This window comes from Diabrotica virgifera, chromosome 7, assembly GCF_917563875.1.
Source record: "Diabrotica virgifera virgifera chromosome 7, PGI_DIABVI_V3a".
NCBI lineage: Eukaryota > Metazoa > Arthropoda > Insecta > Coleoptera > Chrysomelidae > Diabrotica > Diabrotica virgifera.
Window position 1 is genome coordinate 14,281,343 of NC_065449.1, and position 15,007 is coordinate 14,296,349.

The 15,007-nt window shown below is 35.9% G+C and overlaps 1 protein-coding gene across 1 annotated transcript in view; it reads left to right on the top strand.

Moving 5' to 3' along the window:
- The first annotated feature begins 2,751 nt into the window (after positions 1 to 2,751).
- The window catches only part of LOC126888826 (runt-related transcription factor 2), a 132,748-nt gene continuing 120,492 nt past the window's right edge, over positions 2,752 to 15,007 (top strand). The window contains exon 1 of the mRNA XM_050657241.1: positions 2,752 to 3,664. Coding sequence (XP_050513198.1) covers positions 3,238 to 3,664 — 427 coding nt within the window. The 5' untranslated portion in view covers positions 2,752 to 3,237. The remainder of the gene's footprint in view (positions 3,665 to 15,007) is intronic.

Genomic DNA, 15,007 nt, shown 5'->3' on the forward strand with positions numbered 1-15,007 from the left:
TTTATTTTATTTGATTACCCATTTAATTGACCTGGTTTTGCCAAGGTGTAAACATTTGAAAAATTTATTTTGGTCAAATTTTTGAAAACGCGATTAAAAATGAATCGTACTTTAATTTATTAGTTGGACCGTATAAGAATTATCGACTTAGTTGAAGAAGGCCATTCACAGCGGTTCGTGGAGGAAAGAGTGGGTGTTTCTCAGAGTGATGTCTCACGGATATGAAATAGGTTTCTGGAGACAAACTCTATACGGAATAGAGCTCGGTCTGGTAGACCTCGAGTTACCAATGATCGACAGAATAGATATATCAGAATTTCCATCCGTAGAAATTCTTCTACGTCTGTTAGAATTCAAAAGAGAATTCAGGCATGCTACAGGAGTCAGAGTATCGTTGGCTACAATAAGAAGAAGAATTTTAGACTCAGGTTTGAGAAGTCGTCGACCAATAAGAGTTCCTCAGCTACAACCTAGACATGTTTTGAACCGCCTTCAGTGGGCTCAAAAACACATAGAGCTCCCCCAACTGTTTTGGAATTTTGTGCTTTGTTCAGACGAGACCAGAATCTGTTTAAATAGTGATAACCGGCGAATTCGTGTGTGCCTAGTTGTGCAGCTTTTGTTGGCTCTCGCCACACACAAATTCGCCGGTTATCACTATTTAAACTGATTCTGGTCTCGTCTGAAAAAGCACAAAATTCCAAAACAGTTGGGGGAGCTCTATGTGTTCTTGAGCCCACTGGAGGCGTTCCAAAACATATCTAGGTTGTAGCTGAGGAACTCTTATTGGTCGACGGCTCTTCAAACCTGAGTCTAAAATTCTTCTTCTTATTGTAGTCAACGATACTCTGACTCCTGTAGCATGCCTGAATTCTCTTTGGAGGACTGGTACAGACGTAGAAGAATTTCTACGGATGGAAATTCTAATATATCTACTCTGTCGATCATTGGTAACTCGGGGTCTACCAGACCGAGCTCTATTCCGTATAGAGTTTGTCTCCAGAAACCTATTTCATATCCGTGAGACATCACTCTGAGAAACACCCACTCTTTCCTCCACGAACGCTGTGAATGGCCTTCTTCAACTAAATCGATAATTCTTATACGGTCCAACTCAGAAATTAAAGTACGATTCATTTTTAATCGCGTTTTCAAAAATTTGACTAAAATAAATTTTTTAAATGTTTACACCTTGGCAAAACCAGGTCAATTTAATGGGTAATCAAATAAAATAAAAAACCAAATATAGTATATTTTTTATAAAAACGACCCATTAACATGTGATAAAGATACGGATTTATAAAAGCGTAAGCATCGTGAATACGAGGGGTGATGCATAACTTTTGAAACTATGTGTATATAGAAACATTTCCTAAAACACAGCCCAGCGAAAAACCTTAGAGAGGAAGAAAAAAATGTGAAGAAAATGGAAACATTTTATAAAATACAACCCAGCGAAAAAACCTTAGATAGGAAGAAAAAAATTCGAAGAAAAGCGTATAAAAAACATAGAACTTTAGTAGTGACTTCTCTAATAAAACGTTTAATAATTATTATATCAAAAGTTTTTAGTGACTAACAATCGTCCATTTACTTATAACTGAGTGAGTTTTGAAATCCAAAAAATTATAACAAGTTAGGAAATAATGTGGCCTAATTAGAAAGAATTTACAAAAATATAATTTTTTAATATATTATTAAAAAATACAGACATACTAAATTAAAATTACTTTTTTTCTAATATAAATATAGAAAAAGTTAATCTGAAGAATAAACAAAGAGAACTTTCTGAAATTTCCATTTACCTATCAATCCACATTCTATTATAGAGATAATAAACACATTCTCGTTATCGCGCCAGAAAATCTGAAGAGTATACACAAGAATTACAAAACAAACTTTTGCCAGAGAACAAAATAAACCTCTAAATCCTTGCGTTTTATCCTGTGTTACCGCGTAAAGGATGTAGCGGTGTATCCCGTTAGTATAATAGCCACATCACGGCAACCCGTTGCCAAATACAAAACATATGACAATCCGTTCAAAGTACACCATCTCACTCCATACGTGACGCCTGCGTCTAGCGCTCTGTGGCCAAAAAACCGCTTCGAAATTCTCTCTCGCTCTATATCCAAGTTTCCATCGTATTTCCTTCTCTTTCGGGCTCTAGGCCCGGCCCGCTTCTGACCGCAAACAAGATGGGTCTCTCTTACACTCTATCTCCTCTCTATCAGACGTGTACCCTTTATGTTAGCTTCTGTTTTAATCTAGCCGTCCGCTGTCTCTCTCGCTCTCATTCAGTGGGTGTACGACTCTCCCCTGATAAGTAAAGGGTTATCAAACGCGCTGTAGCTACTGCTTTAGTAGACAACATTCCTGCTACTTGTCTTCCTCTAACCACTTATAGCTGGTTATTTTTGGAAATGAACGTACGATGCACGCCGTTTTTGTTAGTTAATCAACAACATACCGGCTAAATCTTTAGTTTTGGTTTAAATGTCGGCAGATGCGGTAACCAGCAATCCCAATAACATATCCTTTTCGATAGAATAGACACGCCGCAAAAGAGTGCCTCGACCATTACCACCCACCCCCTTTTTCGCGCGCGTAAATGGAATTTAAAAAACCTGCTCACACCTGATCGACTTGCTGTACTAATATGTGTGTGCGTTATTCCGATGATTCCCCACCCCTATAAAAAGTTTTCATTCAGAAAAAGTGTTGACATGTGTTGCTAGGCAACCACCGACGAGAGCGTGTGGCATGCATTTTTTGACCGACATGTGGAATTTCAAAACTCGGCGTTATTGTGCAAAATATTTTCAACTTCAACTAGTGTTCCGCGATAAATATCAACACAACAACATCAAACAACAACATTTTCTGTAAATCATCTACATTCTTGAAATCAGTTAAAAAGTGTTTAAAAATACTATAAAACATCATAAACAACTTGTAAAAGACATGCACCAAAACTCCAAAACTTCAAGATAGTGTCATTAAAATAAGAAATTCCCTCTTATAAAAAAGTTTCGCAACTTACGAAGTTCTTCCTGTTAATTTAAATAATGTTCGACGTTTTTGTTTACCAATTTATGAAAACTAATATTAAAATTGTTATGTAAATAATTAAGAAAACACAATTTGTGTGTCTTTTGTGATAAATTCTGTTGATTTATTGAACATTAAGTTAATCGAGAACACCATGAAATCGACAATACCATCTACTGTTTGCTGATGATCGGTGATTGGAACGCGTCTTCAACAATGCATCTAACCAACACTCCTTCCGGTACTGGAGGTACCACCTCCACTCCAGAAGGAAACACTAGCTTGATACAGGACACTTACACCAAAATGACCAGTGATATTCTCGCCGAAAGGACATTAAACGACTTTTTGAGTGAACATCCCGGGGAGCTGATTCGGACGGGTAGTCCATTGTTTGTTTGTACGGTTCTACCGCCTCATTGGAGGTCCAACAAGACTCTTCCTGTGGCATTCAAAGTGGTTGCTTTGGGGGACATTGGAGATGGGACTGTGGTGACTGTGAAAGCCGGGAATGACGAGAATTATTGTGCGGAGTTGAGGAACTGTACGGCTGTTATGAAGAATCAAGTTGCGAAGTTTAATGATCTTAGGTTTGTGGGAAGAAGTGGACGAGGTAAGGGATCATTGCTTCTATTAGAACATGTACTTTATACGTTTGATTCAAAACGGCTGAATGTTATTTTGGTATTTTTTTATTCAGTCAATGATATATGGTTCCATTTTTATGTGTTACAATACCATTTTCCAAAGTTTTCTTATGTATTTGTGATTACTATACATTGACAGCTCAGTTTCGTGTTACAGATTATTTGTTTTGTCGTTTAGAAGATTACAATTGACTAAGCGACCCAAAATTATCCTCCTTCTTCTTCGACTATTTCCCATTATGAATTCGCCGTTTTTGTCCTCTACAGCATTTTATTCTCCCAGCCACCTTCTAGGTGTGTATCTATCATAGCATTTCCTACGTACATTTTCCATCTTGTAGCAGGACTTTCTCTTCGTCTTCTTCCTACGAAATTTCCTTACGTTTCTTTGATAGCTCTTTTTAGGTTTTTATTTTCTTTATTAGTATCTGTATCAGTTTTATATTATATTATTTGAGATTTCCTTGCTTCTCTTTAGTTATTGCTTAATTATTGCAGTTTTTATTTCAAGGTCTCAAATTGTTAGTGAAAAGAGCATTTGATGTTGATCTGTCGTACGTATCCGTCTATCAATTACTCTTTTCCTATATTATAATGGTGTTGCCAAGTAGTTTGGTGACCCTCTATTTTGATCACTGTCGAAGATTTCCTTCGTTTTTGCAAAAAATACTTCTTCGTTCATCTGCAATTTGTTCAGCTTTCATAATTCTATGAAACAAACCTGTTGACCAATAAACCTGTTTCTGTCTCTTCCAAAGCTATCAACACTTTCCCAGGGATGTCTTCAAGTCCAATTATTGGTTTAGCTATCCTAATTTTTGAATCATTAATTTGACCAATCGTTTGTTTGTTATTTTATTAACTCTATGCGAAATTCAATTTTTCCCTCGCTTTTTTACATATTCTCGTGAGCTAGGATTTTATTATTTTCGTCTAAAATACCTTTAAATTAATTAAAGTCTTTTAATTGCTTTATTCTATGTTTTACTACTTTGTATATCTTCGTTTTACCATCCTTGGTGTATCGCATAGATTTTTACAAGCTTCTGTTTTAGCTTTTGCTGTGTTTGCTTTCTTTTTCGCGAAATGTGTATTTATTATCAAACTTCTTTCCTAAATTTTTTCAGCTCATTTTTTACTATTTTTGCACTGAATAAACCTTCTATATCATCTTTTGGTTTTCATCTATTTTTCACCTATTCTTCCAAGATTTTGGTTTTGTTTCGCTTCATACGAAGAACATATTCAGATTTGTCTTCTTTTCTTGTCAAGATTCTTCTTTTCAAGTCTATTTGACAATGATTTTATCTAATTTTAATATATATCATTGATTGATCAATATCCATATTTGTATCTTGTAATCTCTTTTGGGCATTGTAGACTAAGACCACTTTATGTTTCCGCTGTTTTTTTTTTAGTTCTGTTGTCATTCATCTTGCTTCTTAAGATACACGCTACATTTATGATCTGCAGTCTTCTGCTGGTCATCAATTTAATATCCAATGAGCTAATTTTCCAAGGTATTTGGCTATACAACTCAGAATCTGGGTCTCTGTGCTATTTAACAACACTGACCAAATATAGGTAGCATTTGATCATTCTTTGACATAAATTTAGGTTTAAACTGTGGTCACAGGGGAATGATTTTATTTTCAGAAACTTTGTGCAAGCTGCTTCAATTATGTATTTGATTTCTTTACTGCTGTCTAATTGATCTATAATGTAGCATCCAAGATATTTAAAGTGAGTAACTCTCTCAATGTTTTGTTGATCCATCTGCAGGGAAGCATTCTTGTCAGGTTGGCGACTAAATATCATAAGTTGTCTCTTAGAAGTATTAATTTTTAGACCCATTTCCCTTCCTGCCATGTTTCCACAATCTAATCGCTCTTCCAGACCCTGGAGACTATCGCAAAGATAATATTATCGTCAATGTATTATTAGAGATTATTATTATTCAATTTATTATTTGTTTTCGCTCCTAAAACATCTTTATCTTGCAAAGCCTGTTGCCTGTTTGGAAATTATATTTATGTAGATATTAACTAACAGCGGGGATATAATGGATCCCTGTCTGACCATTCTTTGAATGTAATATTCGTCGGTTAATCGCCTATCGACTCGTATGACTGCTTTCTACTTCAAATGCAAGATTTCTATGATCGGTAGGTAGGTCTCTACAAAGATGCTTTTGGTTCTTAATATGTTCAAAAGCATTTCATGTTATACTCTATCGAAAGCCTTTTCGTAATCAATAAAAGCCACATTTAGGTTGGTCGCGGCATTTTTGGAGAAGTACATATAAACCAAAAAGTGTCTCACCGGTCTATCTATCTATCAGCCCTAAACATCCATCCTTGGATATAGGCCTCCTCTTCCTTCTTCCATGCCTCTCTATCTTGGGCAATTTGCATCCAATTTGACCCAGTGTATTTCTTCAGGTCATCCGACCATCGCATCTGTGGCCTTCCCCTTTTTCGTTTGTGGTTCTCACCGGTACCATTTTTGAATTCAAACTGGATTTCATCTACAAGTATTTATTCTTCCATGAATAATGCGAAAAAAAAATTTAATGTATCATCAGACCAATTAATCTGTTTTTGTTGAATCTGTATGTCTGCTGCTTCTACACAACTAGTTAATGAAATAAAAATACAGAAAATTCAACAACTTGGCAACATAATCAGAGGATCTTAACGCCAACTACTAAACTTATTATACAGGGGAAATTAAAAGCAAGCGAGCGTTTTAAAAAGATGGATATCTTCGCTTGGCAATCTCATCGAATGGTGGAACTGTCCATCTAATCAGTTTTTCGGAGCAGTAGTAAGCAGAATCCAAATAATAATGATGATAACCAACTTTTGAATGTAGGACGACACCTAGTGAGGACCTAAGTAAGGACAAGAATAAATATAGTGTAGTTGCGTTAGATCAATTATTAGTTTGTGGCTTATCCTTATCTTGCAAGAGATAACATTGGCAATGCTTTTTGATTTTCCGGTTTAGTGAGAATCTAACCCAAATAAATTTTAGTTGGATAGAGCTGAGTAAAAATGCATCCAATACCTTCAGCAGTCAAAGAGCCAAACATATCAGTTTTTCCAACAATGATAGTAAACTTTTTTGACCACATTACCCGTGCGGAGAGCTTGGAGAAGGCAATGTTTTAGAAAAAATAGAAAGTAACGAAAAATAGAGAGCAATATAATATCCAACCACAATGCCTTAGTGGGTATATTACTAGATACAAACTTCGAGTAATCTAAAATTGGGATAGTTGGTGTAAAAATTAGGTTTGAAATAAGCAATAAAAGAAAAACCAATGATATGTTAACCAATATATAAACCACAACATTTCACTAGAAATGTCCAGCCTGCAGCTGAAATCCAGGAAAGGTTATCTTAATGTCATTCCTGAGGAACTTCCAGCACGGTATCCTCCGCAACCAAACACACCGCCTGGCTTGAACTGGACATGGGACTGAAGGACATGAATAACATTGAACCAAATGAGATCAAGCGTAGCCGCTGGCGCTATGAAGCCCACCAGAGCAAGATGGGGCCAGCTCGATGAAAATTATACCTCAACATCAGGGTATGAACCACCTGCTCCATTGCAATCAATACCTGTTTTTGTGCACGATGGACAACCTGTGTAAGGCGAACATCAAGGCAATAAACTGTGCCCGATGCTTGACCGCACACTTAAGGGTCGTTTCACTACGGAGAGCAATGGATTGTATCCTTGCCTTGTATCTATTGTTGTCGTCCCCCTTCGTATTTACTCAGTGTTTGTTGTACGTTTGCCGACAGTATACCTGGTATTGGATACATGGGTACGATACATTTGATCGGTGTAAGGCTTGGCGCCTCGTAGTGAACAAACCCTTAGAATGATCATGCTTGGACAATGCAAAGTAAAAAAGTACGGCACTAGAAATATTCTGGTTACAGAAGAGTTTAACTACACACAGGTACACACACAGTCTTATAACTATAGATATTTTGTGGCATATTCACAGGAAGCTAGACAGTAAAGTTCGTAAGAAATGAAACTTGCAATACCGCACTAGTAGAACAGAGCAATTAAGAAGAGAACACTTTAAAAAGTATGTTAATTTTGTAAAGGATCTAAGACGAATAGAAGTAATGTTGCTGATTATTTTACAATGAATATATTTTTTAGTAGCAAAGTATTTTCTGTAGATCAGTCCTCACTGTATAAGAAAGTTCCGTATAAAAATGTATTAATTTTAAATCGTCTATTTGTCAAAAATTCTTAGTATGGAAATTTCAATTTCCGTCTTAATCTTGGAGATTTTAACGTCGGGATAAATAAGAAAACCAGCGAAAATCTCAAGGAAAACTCCTCTCGTTTGCACGCATGACTAAAAAGGCGGGAATATGATGCGGTAGAGCGGCCACAGGGTTCCGGAAAACTGTCAACAGAATATAAAAGTTAATCTCCCATAAAATAAACTGTTTGTCTAACCCTTTTCATTTCTATCAGTCTCCAGCTGCAAACTCTGATATCATTTAATTTAAAAATAAAGTTTGGTCGGGGATTATCGTTGAAAAACATTTGCTTTTTATTCGGTGATTCTGTTTATGTTTCGGTTTTCTGGGATTTCAAAGAGAATGCACAATTTTCTCTCTCGAATGTTTGGAAATTGGGGCTGAGGATAATTGTTTTTTTTTTGAAGCGGACCAAATTTTAGCTTTCTCAATTTATTTTTTTTAAACAATTTGTCAGGCGGATAAACAGGACTTTAAAATAACTGATACATAGTTGTAAAATAAAACACTATTATAAAGTACACGAATACATATAAAAATAAACCTATATTTTCTTCTTCCTAGGCATTTCTATATTCTATAAAAACAAACCTATATTCCAGGGTAGGCATTTGTAATCGGTATATATTTTTGTTTTTGACTGTTTACTTTGCAAGTTTTTGTGATTTATTCCATTTTTATGATTCATTTACAACTTCTATATTGTTTTGTTTTATTTACAATTAGCTTCAACCACAAAGGGTTATTAGCATGAACTGTTTTGACATCAAATTTCAAAGTTTATATTAAATTTGGTTAATGAATCCTATAATAGTACGTAAAAAATTGATATAATATTCAAATATTAAAACAATATTCAAATGTATTTGGTAACTGTTGATGTTGTCGTTCTATAACATAGAGGGGACAGTCTATAATTATTATATGTTGCACTGTTAGTTCACTATTACACACATAACACATCGGAAGGGCTTCCTTCTTTAATATAAAGTCGTGGGTGATCTTCGTATGACCAAGTCGCAATCTGGAAATGAGCACTTGGTCTCTTCTCTTAGTAGGATGTTTCGACGGCAATACACTTTGTTTGATTGCTCTTAAAGTAGAGTTTGGTTTGTTCCAATTTGTTTGCCATTTTGTCATGATCTTGTTCTTAAAATATTGCTTTATATCAGTATGAACGCAAGTAGTTATGATGTCTGCTAACGGATTTTTAATCGCATTTTTTGCTAATATGTCAGCTTTATCATTGAAGTGAAGGTACCCAGAGGGAGTGAACTAATCTTTGATTTTGTTGGCATATCAAGAGTTCAGCCTTAATTAAAAGCAGGACAATATGTTTGGGGTATACTTGCTTTAAGGCTGCTAATGCACTTAGGGAATCGCTAATGATTATTGGGAATTTGATGTCATGTGTGCTAACAAACGTTAATGACTGGATGATAGCAAAGAGTTCAGCTGAAAATATGGAGGTTTGGGGAGAGAGCTGGTAGGAACTGTTATAGTTATCTGTTGTGAAAGCCGCTCCTACTCCATTTGCAGATCGGGATGCATCAGTAAAAATATGGATGTGATCATTAAAACCATTTAATATCTCTAATAATTTCTGATTGAAGATTTTTGCTGGTGTGTCACATTTCTTGAATACAGATAGGTTTGTATTACAATGATACAATCAGGGAGAGCATTGTCCATGGTGACATGTGTTGGCTGACTTTAATAACATTGTAAGTGGGTGGAATTATTGTGTCTAAGCTTTGTAACGTTGCTCTCACTCGATGATAAAACGGAGGATCCAATCTTTTCCCACTATTAAATGTCGATAGAAATCTATATAAATATAAATGTGGTTTTATAAACAGGTACCTGTGGGTTAGTTGATACTCTTGAGGCATACATGAGGCTAAGGTATTCTCTCCTGAGTTGAGGTATGTATTCAACATACATACCTTTAACTGAGATTGTGTAGTGTGCTCCCAGTGCAATTCTAATTGCTGAATTATGAACTGTGTCTAGCACTTTCAACAGTGCACCTTTGGCTGAGTTGTAGGCAACAGCAGCATAATCTACTTTTGAAGAATTAGGGTTTTTTATACAGTCATAAGAGTTTGGAAATCGGCACCCCATTGTTTATGAGAGATATTTTTCATTAAATTAAGGTCATTTTGAACTGACAAACGGAGAGAGTGGATGTGGTCTTGCCAAGATAGTCGGCTATCAAGTTTTACTCCCAAGAAGTTAATCGATTCTGAATATTTTATTGGTACATTTTTTAGGTAGAGTTTTGGTGGATTTATGTGTTTCTTTGGAGTTTTACTGAAAATCGTTGCTTTCGTTTTAGTGGGTGAAAATTCTAATCCAGTAGTATTCGGTCAGTTCTCTAGTTTGTAAATGGCTTGCTGTATATAGGTCGTCATTGTTGATATATTTTTACCACGACAGAATATAACAAGATCATCAGCAAATAGACGGGCTTTGACTAATGGGCTAAGTGACTTAGCGATGTCATTGATGGCAATAAGGAAAAGTGCAACACTAAGAGTAGACCCTTGAGGAATACCGTTTAATTGAATTTTGGAGTCTAAAAGAAAGTTGTCTATTTGAACTTTTAAGTTTCGCCTATATAAAAAATTATTAATAAATTTGATAATATTTTCTTTAATCGACCAACTTGACAGAATTCTTATGATACTTCTATATTGTTGTTCCTGATATTGTACCCTTTTTTCACTGTCCATTTATATGTTTATGACATTCATAATCCAATTGCTCTTTCAGATGTCCCAACAATAGTTTTTTGTTTTGTGTTCAACTCTACGTTTTCTCTGTCCTTTTCAGAGGTATTGTCCCCTGTCTTTATGGTATTGAGTAGTGGATCTTAATGAAGATATGTGTAGAATATTGGAAGAATTTGGGAGATAATTATATCGGAGAATACTCAAGGTTCTTAGTAGAATGAAGAAGAACCGAGAAAATCTGACCACTATCAAATCTCGAAAGCTACAGTACGTTAGATACATTATGTGAAAAGAATCCAGATATGCCCTCCTTCAAGCCATCCTGCAAGAACAAATATTTGGCAAACAAGGTTCGGACAGAAAAATCACATTCTGATGAAACAGTTCAGGATGTTTGAAATCAGAATGTTCAATAAACGTTTTGACTTTTATTAGATTTGCTGAAAATAATGTGTTGTTCCTATGACTACAACAGAATTGGAAGATGTATATCTGCATTCAGCAAAAAACTATTTTGTTACTTTTAACTCTATTCAGATGTAGTGGTAATATTAAACTGTAATAATAAAAATAATATCGTATGGCATTTTTGTCGAGAAGATCTTTTCGGACAGTTCCGGGGCCATTTACATCTTTAACCCTGTTTCAAGTAACTAGTGCCGATGTACACTAGCCCAGGGGGACCGACGGCTTTACGTGCTCTCCGAGGCACGGTGAGCCGGCCCGTGTCATTATTGGAAATGAAAATGGTTTATCTTTTACAAGGCTCGAACCCACGTGCACTGGCGTATGAGGCCAGCGAATATGCCATTACTCCACGGCCGCTCACATTGAACATTGAACTGTATTACAATAACACTAAGCTCCAATAACTTTTTGTTCGTTAATCAACCGGTAAGTCATATGTTGCCTATTCCTGCTCCATCTTTTTAAATTAAGTGCTTCATAATCCATCCATCTTTACAGTTTTTAAATACTTTTAGTATATATTTTCACGTGACTATTTAAAATCTATCCGTTATTGTAGTTCATTTGTCGTTAAGTATGTTCGTTGAATGGCAGGTCCTTTTTTGTATTTTGTCATTACTTCTTATGCTAAGAATATTTTGGACTTAGTAGGCGATAAGCAGCATTCTTGTATAATTCCTTCGTAGGCGTAAATCATCCTAGTTTTTTAAATGTCCATTATTCTAGATTCTAGAGCCTTCCTCGGCCTACTTAGCTATTATATGCTTCTTTATTTCATATTCCTTCTTTCCATTGTTGAAGCAAGGTTTTTTTACTGCCGGACGCCCTTCCTGACTCAAACCCTCATCCTTTATCCGAGTTTGGGATAAATTTGTAAGGTTCGTGAATGATATGTATGAGAATCAAAAATGAATAACCATTTTTAATTTCGTTGCAACACGAAACTATAGCCGCACTATATTCTAGTTCAATCAGAGAGTGCAGCAAGCACCTCTACCGGTTTCGAAACTTATTAGTCTCTCATCAGGAGGCACATAAACTGCTCTCTCTGACCCAACCAGGACAAACCCCGGCGTGCAGTTACGGATTGCAACGAACGAAATTGCAGGGATGCCCTAGCGGCAATTACGAGCAAAAGACGTAAGTTCTCAATCTGATAGCACATAAAACAATACTAAAAATATTACTCTACATCCCACCAGACTGAAAACAATGGGATCCTTCTCTAGATACACCTCCTGTCCAATCATGTTGACTCGGATTGGAGTATGAAGGGAACCATTATCGTTGGAACTTTACCGCGCTGAGCAGATGGGACGTGAATTATAAATTGTAAAATTCCCTCATCTTCTTTAGTCTCAGCATCCGTTATAGCTTGCAAATTTTAGAAGCCTCGGAGGTGTAACCAGAGAAGGTTCCCATTGTTTTCAGTCTGGTGGGATGTAGAGTAATATTTTGATGTTATTTTTTGTGCTATTATATTGAAAACTTAGTATATATGACGACATCAAAGTAAGGACTTGTTTTGAATTTACCGAAAGATTTCCCGTGACGGTTGGTTTATTGCTGTTTTAATCCTGTTATGTATATACTGACAGAGACGGTAAGGAAGGGGACTCCTTAGAAGAGCCAATGCTCTTTGCTAATGATATCTTGTTATTGGAGGAGAGCAAAGAAATACTGGAGGAGAAGTTGGAGGGTTAGATAAAAGCTATTTTATAGCTAACAGCGCTAACAGGCCTTATAGGCCTACGGCTTCTAAATTCTGGATAGTATTTCTCCATTCTTTTCGGTCCTCTGCACTGTTTCTCCAGTCCTTCACCCCGATTTCTTCTAAATCCCTCTCTGCAGCCTCTAACCATCTCTTCCTTAGGCGCCCTCGTCTCCTTTTTCCCAATGCTCTGTCATTTAATATTCGTTTGACGTTTCTACTTCCTGGCATTCGAGTAATATGTACCAGCCATCTAGCTCTTTGGGCTCGTATTTTTGTTGCTATTTTTGGTCTCTCATACATCCTCATTACTTCTTCATTTCTGTATATATTTGTACATATCTGTATCTTTTTCTCCTCTTGTTGATTAATTAACACTGTGGGTCGTATTATCGTTTCATACATTCTGATTTTCGCGTCTCTTGATACATTTTTTACTTTTAATATCGCGTTTAAGGAACCCACAACTCGACTTCCCTTCAATAATCTTTTATCTATTTCTTTTTCTTCCCTTCCAGTATTAGTTACAGTTACTCCCAGGAATTCGAATTCTGATACTTCCTTAAATTTATATTCATCTCCTTCTCCTTTCATTTTTATATAGTTATCCTCTTTCTTTATATCTTTCATGACCATGTATTGTGTTTTTCCTTGGTTAATTCTTAATCCATACCTTTTTGCTTCCGCTTTGAACTTTTGGAAGATTTTTTGAAGGTGTTCCTTTGTTCTTCTTAGGATGACTAGATCATCAGCGTAAGCTATAAACTGCTGTTAAATATGGTACCGCTTGTACTAATTTTTATCCTTCTTACTATGTGTTCTGTACCAAGTTAAATAAGTCTGTGGATAGAGGGTCCTTTATTTCAGTCCTTTATTCACTGTGAATTGTTTTGAAAAATTTCCTTCCATTGTTACCCTGTTTTCTGTATTGTTGAGCGTCATTCTCACTAATTTAACCAGCTTTCCTGAAATACCTAAAAATCTCATTGCTTCGTATAGCATATCTCGCTCTACTGCGTGGTAGGCCTGTTTTAGATCAATGAACAACATGTGTAGTCCCAAATTTTGTTCGTAGCTGTTGTTCTGTATTAGTTTTAATAAACATATTTGATCTGTTGTTGATCTTCCTGGTCTAAAACCTCCTTGGTATTCTCCAATGATCTTGTTTACTTCCTTCTGCAATCTATTTCGGATGATTTTTGCAAGTATTTTATAGGCCATTTCTAATAGAGATATTTCTCTATAATTTTCGCAATTTGTTTCATCACCTTTTTTGTAGATTAGACAGATGAGTGTATTGTTCAGTTTTTGCGGCATTTCCTCTTTTTGCCAGACTGTTAATATTAGTCGGAAAATTTTTTCTTGCAGCTTTTCTCCTCCTGCTTTAAAAATCTCTGCCGGTATTCCGCTTTCCGCATTTAATCGTTCTTCAAAATACTCCGCCCATCTGTTCAATTTTTCTGTTGTTTCTCCTAAAAACACACCGTCTTTACCTCTACAGTAACTTGTTTTACTCCTTGCAGTTCCTTGCGTCCTTCTCTTCTTGCCATTTTATATATTTTCTGCCGTATGCTGTGTATTATTTTTGTCTTTTTCTATTTTTGCTTTATTTCTACGTATCAATGCTAGTTTACAGACAGGCCTTTAATGCGGGCATTAATGTTAGCAGACTGAAAAATAAGTATATGTGGTTGGGAGGAACAGGAATTGCTGGTGTCAAGCATGAAGCAGATACATCAGAAATTTACCCTATACGATCTGGAGTCCCTCAAGGTAGTGTTCTGGGTCCTGTATTATATTTGATGTTTACACACGGCATACCAACAAACGAAAATGTAACGACTACAATATTCGCAGACGACACAGATATATTAGTCACAGATGAAAATCCCGCAACAGCTACCGAATCTCTTCAAAGGCATATTAGGAACATTGAAAAGTGGACAAAGAAATGGCGAATAAAGATTAATGAATCAAAATCACAACATATCATATTTACAAAATGTCGCAAAATATCGCCTAATATAGAAATAAATAACAAAGCAATTCCACAAGCCGAAAGCGTTAAATACCTTGGTATGCACCTGGACAAAACT